The following is a 15,224-nucleotide window of genomic DNA, read 5'->3' on the forward strand; positions in this document are numbered from 1 at the left end:
GAATAAATAAATAAATGAATATAAATAAAGTGGAAGGAAAGAAAGAAAGGCTGCCGGGAGGATTATACCTCGGAGCTTATTTTACGAAGAAGAGGGCTACCGGGGATGTGAAAACGATGAAATGGGAGGATAATAAAAAATTTCACGACGCCGTGCAGCGCGCTTTCCTAAAACTTGAGGGAAAACTCGGTTCGGTGTACGTATAGTATTATCTCACCGGCGCTTCAACGTCAAATTAATCGTTCAATTGTGTACCGTTTACATAAGACTGCCGGTTACACGGTTTGCGTGACTATACATTTTATTTTTATCTTTCAATTTATTTCGGTTTTTGTTACCAAACACGAGAACGGAAAGAGGGATGTACCGGGCCTAAAAGGAATCGATTGAGCAACTAGTACCACCCGAAACTACGCCTCCCGCGGTTTATATCACAATTTAATAGCGAAAGCATTTCGTGGCGAATCCAAACTTTTCTATATTTATAACACGGATTAAAACTGTGGAACGTAAAACGCCCGAGGTATTCATTATTCACGCGACGTGTATAATTACCTCAGAAATCGTTCGATCGCGGTAACTCAACCGATCGTCCGATCGACGAGCGATTCTTCGGTAGGAGAAAAATGAATGAAAAATTCCCCCGTGAAGAACGAAAAAAAAAAAAAAAAAAACCTTGGCGAACGAAACCGAGGGACACGGGCAGGTAACTCGCCCCGGCGACTTGCGGCTGGAGGACGAAAGGGAGAGAAATAACAATTTTCCAATCTACCGAGCTGTCAGTCGGACAGGTTTATCACCACGTGGTAAATAAGAGAAGGGACGAGTGCGCGAAGGTAGAAAATCGCGCGAATTCGCCTCGCGACGAATGCGTATTCCGGGTTTTTTTTCATTATTTTTGTTTTTTTTGTTTTTTTTTTTTTTTTGTTTTTTTGTTCCACCGAACGGAACGTAACGCTATTGTTTGATATTGCAGAGAAAATTTCTACTCCGTGTATCAGTTTCGAGAGCTGTTTTTTCTACTTTTATTATGAACTGGATAATAATTGGCGCGCGCCGCGTATCCGAAGATTCTGAAATAATATTATAGAAAACTGATGGTTACGTACGGATGGATAATAAACGAATAGGTGGTAACCGGAGTTTAATTAACGGTGGAAACGAACGGCGGGGTATAATAACGTCCGAAACATTCGCTGCGAACCCCTATACTCCGCGCCATTATTAGTTGTCCCTAATTCGCAACGCAACTACGACAAAACGAGCTAATATCAGAGTTTATCGAAACGCGCGCTTCGCAACCGCTTTTAATTTTTCCGTCTTCTTCGTCGGGTGGAAAAAGATCGAACACCCGATAAGTATGTCGCGGGTGAGATTACGTAAGTTTTTCGGTATAAGAACCTCCGCGTTCGCACGAGTCGTTTGTTTGTCGAGTCGTCATTAATACCGATTAGCTTTCGCACTCGGAACTATCCCGCTGGAGTCGATTTTCGCACGGGTCGACCCGACGTCGTCGACTTCAACGTATCCGTATCAACGAAATATCCTCGTATCATCGCTCCCTCTCTCGCCGTTATTTATTTTCAACTCGATGAAAAAAGAAGGAAGAAATTTATTGTTCCGGAATTTTTCGGAACGCGATTAAATGTTCGGGGCTATTTTCCATTAATTTCTTCTCCTCTCATCTACAATTTTGTTTCGCACAAACTTCAGATATAATAATACCGTGCAGTGAAGTTGTACGGATATACACACATACCGCGCACAAGTATAATTGAAGCGATCAAGAAAATGGGGCGAGAGAAAAAAAAAAAAAAAAAAAAAAACAGAGCGAAATAAAAGATGAAAGAATGAAAATAATGAAACAGGATCATCACAGGGATGTTTGGAATTGAAGTGGAACGGCTCGTTCGTCGGTGTGCCTTTGATAGAGAAGGTATAGCGTATAATAAGAGAAAGAAGCGAGAGAAAACGCTACGAGAGTTGTACAGAGGGGGGTTTGACTGTGTAAGGTTGTAAGGGGCGACGATTGATATTGCTGCGTCATCGGCCATTACACGTGAAGGAGGAACTTTTGAATTAAAAAGAGCGCGTGCGGGCGTCGTTACATTTTCTGCCACGATGATAAATGTGCGTGTTTTTCTTGTTTTGTAGGGGCCGTTAGCCGGTTTGACGTTTACGGATTCCAACGGATCTCTTCCTCCTCCTTTTTTTTTTTTTGTTTTTTTGTTTTTTGTTTTTTTTTCTCATCTCGTCGCATCTTTTCCCTCTGTATTGTTCTCTCTCTCCAATCAACGAGAGAATCCGACCCCCGCGAAGGGGGGGAAGAAGCCCCCCCGTAGATCTGGGCGTCCGATACAGATCGGTCGAGAAGAATGCTTCGAAAATTGTCAAAGCGATATTCTTTTTTATCCCTCTGTACCGCCGCGACATGTCCGCGCTGTTTCCTGCCTTCGGTACCTCTCTTCCTTAATCCCCCGAACTTCGAGCGAAACTTTCGCAGCGTTACATTTGATTTCCTTTATCTTCCCTTGCTCGGAGGTTAGACGTGAAACGTGGATATCCACGGTAGGATTTTTCTTATTTGTTATCTCTTTATTTCCGGCGAAACGGAAAGGAAGAAAATATCGTGTAGTGCTCGTCATTCTATACGATTGCGGGATTCCTCCTCACGCGTGCGGAATATCGTGAAGAAAGGAAACAACAAAAACGATCCACCCGCGACGCTACGTTGCAAGGAAGTAAGAGAGAGAGAGAGAGAGAGAGAGAGAGAAGGATCGTGCAATGTCGACACGGAAGGAGGTCTGGAATTGATAGTTGTTTTTGGTTATGTGCAAGCAGCTCTTCCTTATTCCGTTTCTCTTCTTCTTAATTTTTTTTTTTTTTTTTTTTTTCATCTATTTTATTATTTTTCGATGGGTCCCGTCGACGGTCGCAGTCGGGTAATTCCCTTTGAGATACTAAACCGTATCACGGAGAAAGAGGAAAGGTAAAGTAAAGGGGGATGAATCGAGGGCGGAGGGACGGGGTCGATTCTTCCCCTTATATCATTGTACATATATATATATATATATATATTTCTTCCGAGTATGATATTCCCTTGAAAATTTCACGAGTCATCAGAAATTCAAGATCCTAAACTTCTAAACCGATTGGACCTTTCCAGAGCTAAAGGCACCGCGTCCCATCGAATCCGAGTACGGTGTAATATACATGAGCAATAGATGGGCTCGATATAAGATCCGGAGGGAGGAAAAGCGAGGGGAACGGGCGAAGGGATCGAGACGTAGTAAGAGGCCGGTTGACCATTAGGACCCCGTTAACAACGCCCGGTTCGGGGTATATATCCTCCGTCAGTACGTTGATATTCGTGGAGAAACCCCGTTCGGTAGAGCCCGCTACCCGTCACCGAACTTCACCTCGCCATCTGCGAGTGCGGTTATACCCTTCATTCCCGTTTCGTTGGTTCCTCTTTGATAGCCCCCCGTCAAGTTTCCTGCAGACTAGCGGGGCACACCGCTCTTCGAGGGTTATTTAACAAGGAGGACGGTGACGGCGGTCGACCGATGCCCCCCCCCCCCGTAAGAACTTTCCAACAAACTTTCCGACTCGAGATATTCTCTCTTATAATGGGTACGGGTATCCAAGGGCGGGAGGAGGTACCGCGATATCCGCGAGCGTGCGTCGAGCTCTTCGCCCTAAGGATCCGCAGGGTGAGGGGGAAAGAGAGGACGAGGGACGGGGGACGAGGAAAGATGTCGTCTGGTGTATACGAAAATATGTGGAAGAGCCGATGTGGGCTGGGGTGGGCCGGGTGACGTGACACGGGGACGGGGAGGAAAGAAAGCGAGGCAAGAGCTGCTCGGGCGGTAGAGCCGAGCGCACATCTGTTCGGAGACATCATTTATCCAAACGAACGAACAGAGGCGGACAGGCGGCGCGTACGGACGGAAAACCGTACGTCGGAGGGCGGACGCGACCGGGCCGAGAGGGCACGGCGCGCGTGCGGGAAAAAAAACAAAAAAAAAAAGAGAGGGAGAGAGAAAGAGAGAGAGAAAAAAAAAGAAGGGAGGAACCAGAGGGGAAAGAATCACCCCGAGTAGAAAGAAAGTTCCACAGGTGGATGGGGGGGGGAAAAGAGAGAACGGAGAAACGCGAGCCCGGATAACTATTACCGAGATCCCGTACGCTCCTGAAAATATTATTGAACCACGGGCGAAGGTAACCAAACGAAAGAAAAGCGAAGAGGAGGGAGGGATTGAGATATGATAAGGGGTCGATCGAATGAAAATCAGGTTAGCGAGAGAATGAAAATTTGATGAAAAATCTACCGAGCAGAGACGTATACAGAGTATAGAAATATCCGCGTTAAGAGCGAGGATCGGAGTTCACCCTTTTAGAAGCGATTTACGAGTAGACGGGGGCATAGGGTCGGAACTTACGGGGGAAGGAAACGAATCATTTATCATCGAAAGTTAATAGATAACACGCGTTACCCGCTGCGAACCGCGACGCTGCAGGGTGGTAAGGGGGGGGGGGGGGGAAGAGAAAATTCGATCGACTATCGGGCGCGATCAGTCGCGGCAGCGGCTGGGAATCGAAAGTTTTGGCGCGTGGTCCTTGCCGCCGCACCAGCTACACACCGCGAGTCTTATCTCGATGGAAGGTAGGTAAACGGGCTGAAAACTAAGGTTCGAAATCGAAGTTCCGCTTGCGACTCTCTCCCCAAACGCTGTGAGGTAACAAGGTTCGGATTACGATTCGAAATCAAAAACGAAAAAAAAAAAAAAAAAACAAATGATATTTTCCATAGAAAAATATTTCCCTTCCCCTTCCACTTTCCCTTCTTTCGAGATTAAATTTTGAAGTTTTTTCAAGTGAATTCCGAAGTAGAAGGTGAAGAAGGGTGACGTAAAACGAAAAGCCTGACTTAGGCATATATTATTTTCACGGAGTAATTCGACCGGACGTTGTCAATCGCAGGGAGACGTTGCAGACGACTATACTTTTGTCGCTGACATAAACCCGCTGTGCCCGGAATTAAGCGACGTCGCGTCGTATACTACGGAATTTTGTGGGAGCCGTTCGACCCCAGACGAAACGTAGAGCTGTCGTTCACCCCTTTCGCGTACGGAGTGGTCAGCGGTGCGTACCCCCGACTCAAACTCTGGGGTGAACCACACGGTTCCCGTACCGTAAATATCTATAGGTGGATATATTTTACGAGGTAGTGAAAAGCGGTGTCTAGTGTCGGCAGTTTATGTACGAGTAGCGGCGGTCGTACGACCGCGGCGTCGTCTTCTGGTTTACGGTGTTTCGCACCAAAATAATACAGTTTTATAGATTCCGGTTCGAGACCGGCCGCCGCGGCGGCGAGGCGTTAAATCCATAGCGGAGGAGAAATTGGAGAAGAGGAGGCCGACGCGGTATATATACGTGGGAGACAACGGCGATGAATGAAAACGACGTACCTGTCCCTAACGGCCGCATACCCACCCCGTTTTACGGGTGTCCCGATGCCGCCCCGAACCGGCGAAGATGTTTACCGATCGAAGGAATCATCATCGTTCCTATTTATTTTACTCCGTCCGTAACGCGTCCGAGGGTCCGAGTGACGCGGGGCGCGGGGTATTCCCCTCTAAGGACTTCTTCGATCCTCGAACAACGATCCCGTATCCCGTCTACGTACGCCGCACCACGCTGTGAAAATACCCGAAACGAGGCTGGCGGCGCACACGCACGAGCGAGTATTAGCGAAGGTCGAAGGACCCGCGAGCCCAACGCTAACCTTTTATCCGCTTTTTTTGGACGTCGCGGTTCCGCACTCTCCTTTTATTTTTTTTTTTATTTTTTATTTTTTTTTTTTCATCTACCTTCATAGAAAAAACTGCCGCGGTATTACGATTAGTACGGCATCCGGATAAAAGTATAACGATACCCGATTATGGCGAACCACCGTAATGAAGGATAAAAATAAATCATCCACTCGGTCGTGCATTTTTAATCGTCTCTGAAATAAATGTACGCGCGGCTTATTTATACGTACACGTTGCCGACTTGACACTGCATCATCTTCCGTTGCGAGAATTTACTTTGGAATTCCTACAAGAACGTTGAAATCTTCTTCTTACATTCATATCGCCGACATGCCGAGCTTTTTTTACCATTCGCTATAGTTCGCTCTCGTTCTCTACATCTGCCGATACTATCCTTGGAGTAGTTTTTTTTTTTTTTTTCTTTCCATTTTATTTCCATCTGACTGCAGTGACAATGGAAAAGAAGAGATGTGATTCGCTCTCGGGGCCCGGCAAAGAAAGTAAGCCGAGGCCAACGGTTTTGAAATCGTGGAACGTTTGAATGAAAATCGTGATCGTAAATTTCGTCCGATATCTTCATCCCGAATTTCTTCTTCTGCTTTTTTTTTTCTTTTTTTTTTACTTTTGTTTCGTCTCACGAACCATTTCAAAAAAGAATCATCGCGACGTACCCGTACAGCCGATGCCGCGACGCGAACGATACGAGAAATAGGGTGGGGAGGCGAATGACAATAAAGTCTAACGAAGCGGGTTCCTCGGTGCGCGTGAAATTTGTTCTACTAGTTTGAAATGCATGGAGAATTTGCCTGACGACTCCTCGGGGGTCCTTTGCACAGAGTCGCGGCTACCTCCCTTTGCACTCCTTCGCTACGAAAATAGGCCCTCTGATATCATTGTAATGAATAACGTATCATCCGTTCTGCGTGTAACGAACGACAGACTACAAGGTAGCTCGCAACCCAGTCTGCGTTATCTTAACGGCCGAAAATATGAGAAGATCGTCGGAACCAATTTGAAATAACCAATTTTACGGAGAGCTTGCGATGAAAATTATCAAACGGAAAAGTTATGATGATAACGTATACTTTTACGCGGTGTGCTCCGATTGCTGAAGATCTTCATCAACCGGATTCTCTTTTTTTTTTTTTTTGTTTTTTTTTTCCCTTATTTTCCAACCGAATCTCAAGCCTCTGGCGAGTAAACTTTAGGTCAGGGGTTTATTATATATCTATGGGAATCAACTAACCGTGAGTAAACGGTAATCAGTAAAGTGAATCATCCCTGAGGTAATTGCGGAGTCTAGAGAGAGAGTTTATATTCTATGGGAATGTTTAAATAGCGTGTACTGGATAGAGTCCCTGGTAACGGTACCTCACCCAGAAGTTGATTGAGGTTCTCCGTTTCGTTTTCTTTTACCTTTCCCTTCCAAAATTTTCTTGGGCAGTAACTCACCTGAAACAGAAAAGAGAGAAATCGTTCGGTCAGTTATCGATTGGAACAACAGTCGCAAAATTCGTCGAGTACAATTATTGAAAATCGAATTGAAATTACTACGTCAATTCGACAACGAGTCGTTATACTCTGGACAACATCGTCTTAGGCGCTGTGTCGGCTCTGTACTTCGACGTAACTTGGCACACGGAGGACTTGGCGAATTTCAGTCTCAATTGAGCTTTCAGTTATACACGCTGTGAATACAGAAGCGACAGTGTGTAGCGTCGGCGTGAGCGGGAACATCAGCAGCAGGGTGAGCGCGCGGAGTGCTCGGAGTAAGTTTAGTAACATTGGCGCATCCTGCTTTGTAATTGATGACGTCATATCCGGAAGTTGGGGTAAGCTATCTAGTAGGTAGAAGGTAGATAGCAGACACTATCATATCGTTGGGAATGGCGTACGAGTTAGTGGTCTGCGACGCGTTACAACACACGACCATTACCAACTCCAAAGAACTCGTAAAGCGACGGAAATAACGACCACCGAGCAACTCCGAATTATTCCCTTCTACGAACGGTGTGACCAGGTTATTACGCCTCTACTCACCCGTGTTTCGATATTTTTTCGCACAAAATTTCCACCTCGCGTTACTACGCTACGGTGAATAAGATAACAAAAAAAAAAACAAAAAAATGAATTTAATCGACGCGCATCCGAATAGACGTGAATACGTCGAGTTTCGCACGGCCCGAAGCATCGGAACTCTTCGATCTTCTTGGCACGAAGCCGTATTACCCTCTCCAATGACGGTGTGCTGTGGCCGAGTTCTCACTTTCCGGATTATGGGACTCGGCCGTGTTTCTAATAAGCCACGGCGCTGGATTTTGGGTTGCGCGGAAAGTGTTACACGGAAGGTCCGAGATACCGAGAGAATAGACGCTCGCCAGCTGACTACGTGTATAATTACCTCGGCCGCGAACGACTGTGTTCCTCATACGTTGAATCGGCGAAGAGGTGGTATGCGGGGCGTTAACGAAGGTCCGCGACTACACGTATGTAGCGGCGAATTCGGAGACGGTAGCGATTGTATACAGTTAGAGAGAATTGATTGGACGGTAGATACGACCTTCCGTCAGTTGATAATCTCAAACAGCTTTGGTAGCTTCGCCGTGTGATCGACCAATATTATTACTGACGCGACTCGCGTTTATGGCCACAGTGTATGACGCTGGGTGGTAATCGGTACTACCAATCAATCCGGTTGCGGTTACCTACGTGCACTAACACCTGGTGAACACAACGCCGCACCGCGTCCGGGATTTAGCGGTGAAACAGGCAGACCTCCTCCGCCAATAATTCCCGATCCGGACAGATTGGCAAAACGAGAAGATTATAACTGGGCGAAACAATCGACCGTTTGTAACGTCGAACGCGTAGTCGGACCGTAGGTGATCCACGAGACAACGGAAAATTGCCAAGATTTCCGTGCGTCGTATAGCCACAGTGGCGAACGGATGACGACGTAACTTCCCAGGTGAACGACGAGGGGTGGTAGAATAAAGGGCGAAGGTTTTCGAGAGGCACGGTGCGAATCGAGTGATAGACTAAACGCTGATGTAATTGATGTTCGTTGCGGCGGCATGCCGGTAATAAAAGAGCGGGCAAGCTCTGACGCGCTCCCGACGACGACGACGACGAGGATCACAAGGACGATGGTCGCTCGGCGAACGAGGGATAAACGAAAAGCTTGCGGGGTGGTTTCAGGTGGAGCGAAAGATGTCGAGTATAGAGGGAGCGGGAAAGGGAATGAAAACAGGTGGAGTACGAGGGTACAAAGGAAGCTTTCTTCGTAGCATTCGAGTCGAGAAGCCGAGACGAGGCGAGATGGTAAGGTAAGGTAAGGTAAGGCGAGGTTGGATGATGTTGGATGGTGGCTCCGAAGAGAGGCGGCGCCGGTATCTCCTGCGAAGGAATGAAGGGTTCTACCTAATAAAGCACGAATCGCGGAGCAGAAAGACGAGAGCAAGACAATAGTGCGTAACAAGAGCGCGTCGTTTTGTGGAGCATAAATTGGGGAAACGTCAAGGCTCCGTTGGAATCAAGAGGCGAGAAAGGGGAAAGACGACGAACTTGGAAATAGACGAGAGATGTGGGCCAAGTTTGTACGGTTCATCGCTTCCGCTGATTATCAAGACGCAAAGTACGTTCGCGCGATGATATTGTTTTATGTTTTCCTTTTTATATCCAAATTTCGGATGTAAAAATTTTTCATCCATTCCCTCTTTATTGTTGCTTACTTTTCATCTCACCTACCACCTGCGGGCATGATTCTTCAATTGTTACCGTGCATGCTTTGTAATGGATTCAAGAATTGAGGCGGAGGAAAGGAAGTAAAACAACGTCGAAAAAATAATGTTTTGTCTGGAAGAAAAATATTCAAAGTTATAAAGAACAGGGCTAGTTTCTCGCGGAGAAATTGAATACCTGGAAGAAAAGCGCGAGAAGTACGCGGTAGGAAGAAATAGGGGTATTGTAGGGTTAACCAATCCGTAGGCGAGTTGGAACTGGAGCGTTGACAAGACCGAGAAACGAGGGGAGATTTCACAGGCGACAAGTGAAAAGTGGTAAACGTTCCGGACAAAGTGTACGGTGGCACCACTTGGAAACCGTCCAAAAATTCCCTTCAAAATAGTTAATTGCCCGGAGAAATTCCACCGCGCTTCGAGTCTACGCTTGTAACATCAGTTTCCGCTATTTCGTGCTTCTGATGCTCCATTTTCCCATAGTCAGATGGTATTCACAGTTGCGAAGAATCGTTATTTCGATAATGTTTACAAACGAGGGCAAGAAGCAATTTGTGACTAAAATTGTAAAACTTTATCACTCGTCTTCTTTCATCTCGACGCGACAAGAACTATTTAAAATTCATTCCCGACTATAAACATGACGAAATTTTTCATACCAGATATTTCACACAATCGATATCACGAAGTAAACATATCCAAATGGAATAGTGAGAGTTTAGATGGAGCGAGTCGAGTTGGAGATATAAGGAAAAGTATAGAGTAAGGTAAGGTTAGGTTAGGTTAGGTTAGATACACTGGAATACATTCCGCTGGGAGGCATGAGGAGTAATTTGCCGCAGTAGGTAGGTAGTCAGTCGGTTTACCGATAAGATATTATGGCTTATAGAAACGGTGTGGTTTTCTACAGGAAAACAAGCGTGTCCGCCGGTTGTTCCGAGGTCTTCGGCCCGTACACGCCGCTGTTACTGCAACCGCTGCACTGACAATGAAAATCGTAAAGCGCACTTTCGCTCTTACGAGGCAAAAAACTAGCAACACACCGAGTCGAAGGGTCTGGTGTTGCTGAATAAGTAGGAAAAAACGCAACAAATGGGAAGAAAAAAATAAAATAAAATAAAATAGATAAATAAAAATTTGTCTGAATTTCTCCTGATCTCAACAGCGAACAACAGGACAATATGTACGAGTTGTTGAACAGGTGGCGAGAGCGTGGTAGAAAATAGCCTTTATGAGGTTATCATTTACATTACATTTACTCTGGTGCTGATGGTCTGATCCCGTCGCTAAAAATTGTCCCTGAATATTCAGAGACACGTAGTCGCTATTAAGCAAGATGGTGGTAACGATTGTAGACCGAGATACAGTGAAATTTAAGCCCTAGCTGAGTGGGCATGTTCCAGTCTCTTCTAGGACATAACGAACTTAGTTGTTGCCAACGGTGTATTTATACCCTTTATCCCCAGCCCTTTGCGTACCTTCCATTTTCTACGTAAAAACCCTGCAACAACGCGTTCGACGTCAGGGTCTAGGGGGGTCTGCGATTCGCATCGCGTTATCGTCATCGAGTAATTTATTTTTTCATCCAAGCGATCGGAAATTCCCTAGATCCCGTTAATTCCTAGATTGAAACTGTGCCGATATATTGGCTCTACTCGGTACCGACGAGGGAGAATCCATACGAGGTAACCGGTGGTATCGTCCCAAGGGATGAAGGTCACGGGTCAAATTAACACGACGGACTAAATCCACCATTGGAAAGATCAAAGGAGTGGTAATGAATTTCGATTCGCGTTCATAGCCTTACGCTCGGCCTCGTGTCATCGTCGAGCATCAGTCTAAATGATCGCGCGAAAAGTAATCCGTTTTTCAATTCCATAAACGCGGGATTACAAGTGGATTCAATAATTACGATTGAAGAAGAGGAATAGAGGGGGGTTTTTCGAGTATATCAAAGAAAGCGGAGAAACGAGCGACAAAAAAATACTTATTCGTCGACGATACAAATACGTTTTATTTTCCGCTTTTTTTTTCGAAGTTTTTTTTTTTTTTTTCACAGGCCTCGGATACCGACAGGGGTAGGTTCCACTAGACGCCCTCTGTACGCGACTACCCTACGTGATACATGTATCCGTAAAGTGAAAAATAAAAAACAAAGGGAAACGACGTCTCGCATACGTGAATGTGAATATAAATGTCAAAAGAAAAGGGGATAAAAAACAAAAGACAGGTTAAGGGAGGGCGACCGGAGGAGGAAATTACATGAAGCCTTAATACGCGTATGTGTATAATACGCTCTAACCTAACCTGAAAATACTTTTTACTCCGAGCTTGTTACACACCCCCCCTCGACCCGCCCCCCTCTCTCTCTCTCTCTCTCTCTCTCTCTCCCTATAAAACGGACGACACCCTCCCAGCTTACAACACTATAGCTGAAAGTAGCTCGAAAAACGAACGCGCAAAAAAAATTATATGGACGAGAAAGAGAGGAGAAAAAAAATTGAAAGACCAAAATAAAAAGAAAAAAAAAAAAAAAAATAAAACAGGAGAAAAGTAAAACGTGTACAAAGAGCCCAGACATGCAGGCGCCCACCTGCGCTACATGACCATCTTATATACCTGTGTACATGGATATTGAAAAAAATAAAAAGAACAAAAAAGGAGAAAACACATGAAAGAACCTGCGTGCGTGCGTGCGTGCAATGGACGGACAAACGGACGGAAAAATGGTCGAAGTTGATATAAAAGCGGACAGTACGGTAGGTAACGGGAGGGATGTGAAGCAGAAAAAATAAAATACATAAAATAAAAAACGGAGTGTGCAGCCCGGTAGATTGAGAACATGTTAGGGATACGCGCCAGGCCATAGGTACAAGCACTAGTTGGTTCGCTGGTTCTTAAAAAGAAAAAAAAAGAAAAAAAAAAGAAAAAAAAAGAAAATAGAATAGGGTTCCAGGCTGTAGTTAAAATGATGTGATGCCGTGTGTAAAGCAACGCACGATCGAGGTATGACATCTACGTCCTTATAATACGTATATACATACACGACGACGTAATATAACGACGCACGGTAACACTGAGGGGTGATTTTTGTTTTTCCTTTCTTTTTAGTTTTTCTAACTTTGTCTTTCTTCCAGGGTTTGGTGGGTGTAAGGATATACAATATTTCACGTATATAAAGTAAAGATATAGCCGTAGATGAGACCACCAGCTTGCGATACTTATACAGGGTGATATTTTTCTTGGTCCACTTTGTTTTTTTCTACTTTTTGTTTGTTTCTTATTTTATTTATTTATTTATGTGGAGTATTTTTTTTGCAACGACAGGAAGGAAGGAAGGAAGGTAACCAGTCTATTCGGAACTTTCAACTTTTTAAGAGAGGACCGGTAAAATTGAAGAAAAAGTAAAAGGCAAAAAGTGTTGGATAAAATAAATGGAAAGAGGGGTTACGGAAGAAAAGAAAAAGAAAAGTTGAGGGCAAACATTCTAGGCTTTTGAGAAGTGGAGGAAATATTGGAAAAAAAACGAAGAAACAAAAAAAGAAAAAAAGAAACAAAACGAAGGCTCGCCGTGATGCCAGAGATACTGCTTCGGGACATCATCTTTTCACAGGAATTGCTATGCTACGTATTGCTATATGCGTATCTATATAACGAGCGCGGATGTGGTGTACAAGTTTATCCCAGTGAGTTTATACTGAAGAGTTTTCTTAAACTTGGAGCAAATCATAAAAATATCGCTTCGAGGGCTTCGGGCGTCGCGCTTAATATCGCGGTACCTAACCCACCCTTTGATCTAGATCCTCACCACCTTTCGAAATATCGCGAAGCAACGTTTTCCTTGCTTGTTTGCTTTTTCCTTCCTCCACTTCCTCCTTCTTCCTCCGCGCCTTTGCCCCCCCCCCTCCCCCTCTTTCTTTTTTCTCTTATCTTCAGCAACCGCATTTCAAACCTTCAGCTTCAGAGACCGAACGAGAAGCGTGAGACGTCTGACTACGTTGGTCGATAACTAATTAACTTTTACTCTAATTAGAGAACATCTATTTAACAAACTCAAAACCAACGGTATTATAGATACATTATACGGAGAATTTTCGTCTTTTTTTTTTCAGTTCTTGAAGTTTTTGATGGGATAAAAAAATGAGGGGAAAAAAATTATTTTCCCTCCTTGCATCGGTATCCTTCGTAAGGATTCGGGTGAAAAAAAAAAGAAGCGGAAAAGTAAAACGGGTAAATTTAAATAACAACGTTAGAAAAATGACGAAACGAAGTACAAGTATATTTTTTTGATCTAGGAGAACGAATGTATAGTACGATAGAATGATTGGAAATCTCATAGAATTCAGAATAAATATTTTCCTCCGCGAGCGATAAAAATCGCCTCTTCTTTGTAGTGTAAATCGAAATTTGAACGGCGCGAGCGCGCCGGTGTTATTCAAACTAAACTGATTTCATCCTTCCAAGGATTTTCACGTTCATATACCTCAGCTCATTTCAAAGCTTCGATACAAGTATACCCACGTTTACCTAGATGTATACCTATACCCACTTCATTGCTGGCGGTTTAGCACAAATATAGTTTGAAAGAAAAAAAAAAGCGAACCAGAAAAAATGATCGGTGTTCAGGACCTACGAGTGTTGAAAAATTTGTTTTTCCTCTTTCAAAGAATATAAGCTTCCACTCACCTATTATGAAATATCTCATAAAAAATACACCGATTCACACGGACGAAAAGAGTTCGGAAAATTTGAAGGGTGAAAATCTCCCTCTAAGCTCCACGTCGTTCGTTTGTTCGTTACTTTTTAGTCGCTCGTATCGCGATATAATATTCATTTCGCACATAGTAAGGTACATACATACGTGCGACATTTTATCAACGCAACAAGCGAACAGCTGCGTCCGTGCTGAAGATAAGGCAGCCCCCCCCCCCCCCCGCCATCCCCCCCAAAAAAAAGCTCCCAAGAAAAAAATTCAAAATGATACGAGAAAAAGCCAATAATAATGAGGGGGATAGAAAATTGCAGCCCAATATTTCCATGACTTGGAATCTTTGAGATTCAAATAATTTTTCCATAATTCTATAATTTCCCAATTACTTTTTCATGAATAAATTTTGTCGCTTTAATGTAATTGGAATAGACCGCATTGAGTAATTATCGTGAGGTAGTGCGTTATACAGTTATTTCACGCATCTGTAGCATATACCTATTTATTTCCGGTGGTTGAATAGTTGTTTACACACAGACGGCGGTCTAATCAGTATAATGATAGATCAATAGTGTGGGCACAGTTTGAAACGAGCTATTCGAAAATGAATCGATATTTTCGGTAGAAAAAAACAAAAACAAAAAAAAAAAAAAGAAAAAACTATTTCGCTCCGTACCGTCTGGTCGTAACACATATCGGGGCTGTTTTATACCTATAATCTCAATAGCTGGAGTACGAAATAGCTGAGAAAATATATATTACGTAGATTGCGTGGGAGGAGGACTATACCTACGTAAGCCCAGCGGGTAATACGAACGAACGTTACGCGCGTACACGCGGTGCACGTATACAATACATACAAGAAGCGTATGTGCGTAACGCGTACGTTGTACCACATTGAACCTGTAAAATAGGGGTTTAATTAAGCACGCGGTGCAGCCCCCAGGCATCTTGTTCGGTCGT

At 44.3% G+C, this 15,224-nt stretch overlaps 1 protein-coding gene across 6 annotated transcripts in view; it reads right to left on the reverse strand.

Moving 5' to 3' along the window:
* The window catches only part of LOC105690566 (polypyrimidine tract-binding protein 1), a 296,563-nt gene that overhangs the window by 91,697 nt on the left and 189,642 nt on the right, over nucleotides 1–15,224 (reverse strand). Inside the window, exon 4 of one of the 6 annotated variants that reach the window (XM_048656159.1) lies at nucleotides 7,233–7,268. The exons of the other annotated variants lie outside the window; for them this stretch is intronic. Coding sequence (XP_048512116.1) covers nucleotides 7,233–7,268 — 36 coding nt within the window. The remainder of the gene's footprint in view (nucleotides 1–7,232; nucleotides 7,269–15,224) is intronic. 6 annotated transcript variants of the gene reach the window in all.

Source organism: Athalia rosae, chromosome 1 (genome assembly GCF_917208135.1).
Source record: "Athalia rosae chromosome 1, iyAthRosa1.1, whole genome shotgun sequence".
NCBI classification, from domain to species: domain Eukaryota; kingdom Metazoa; phylum Arthropoda; class Insecta; order Hymenoptera; family Athaliidae; genus Athalia; species Athalia rosae.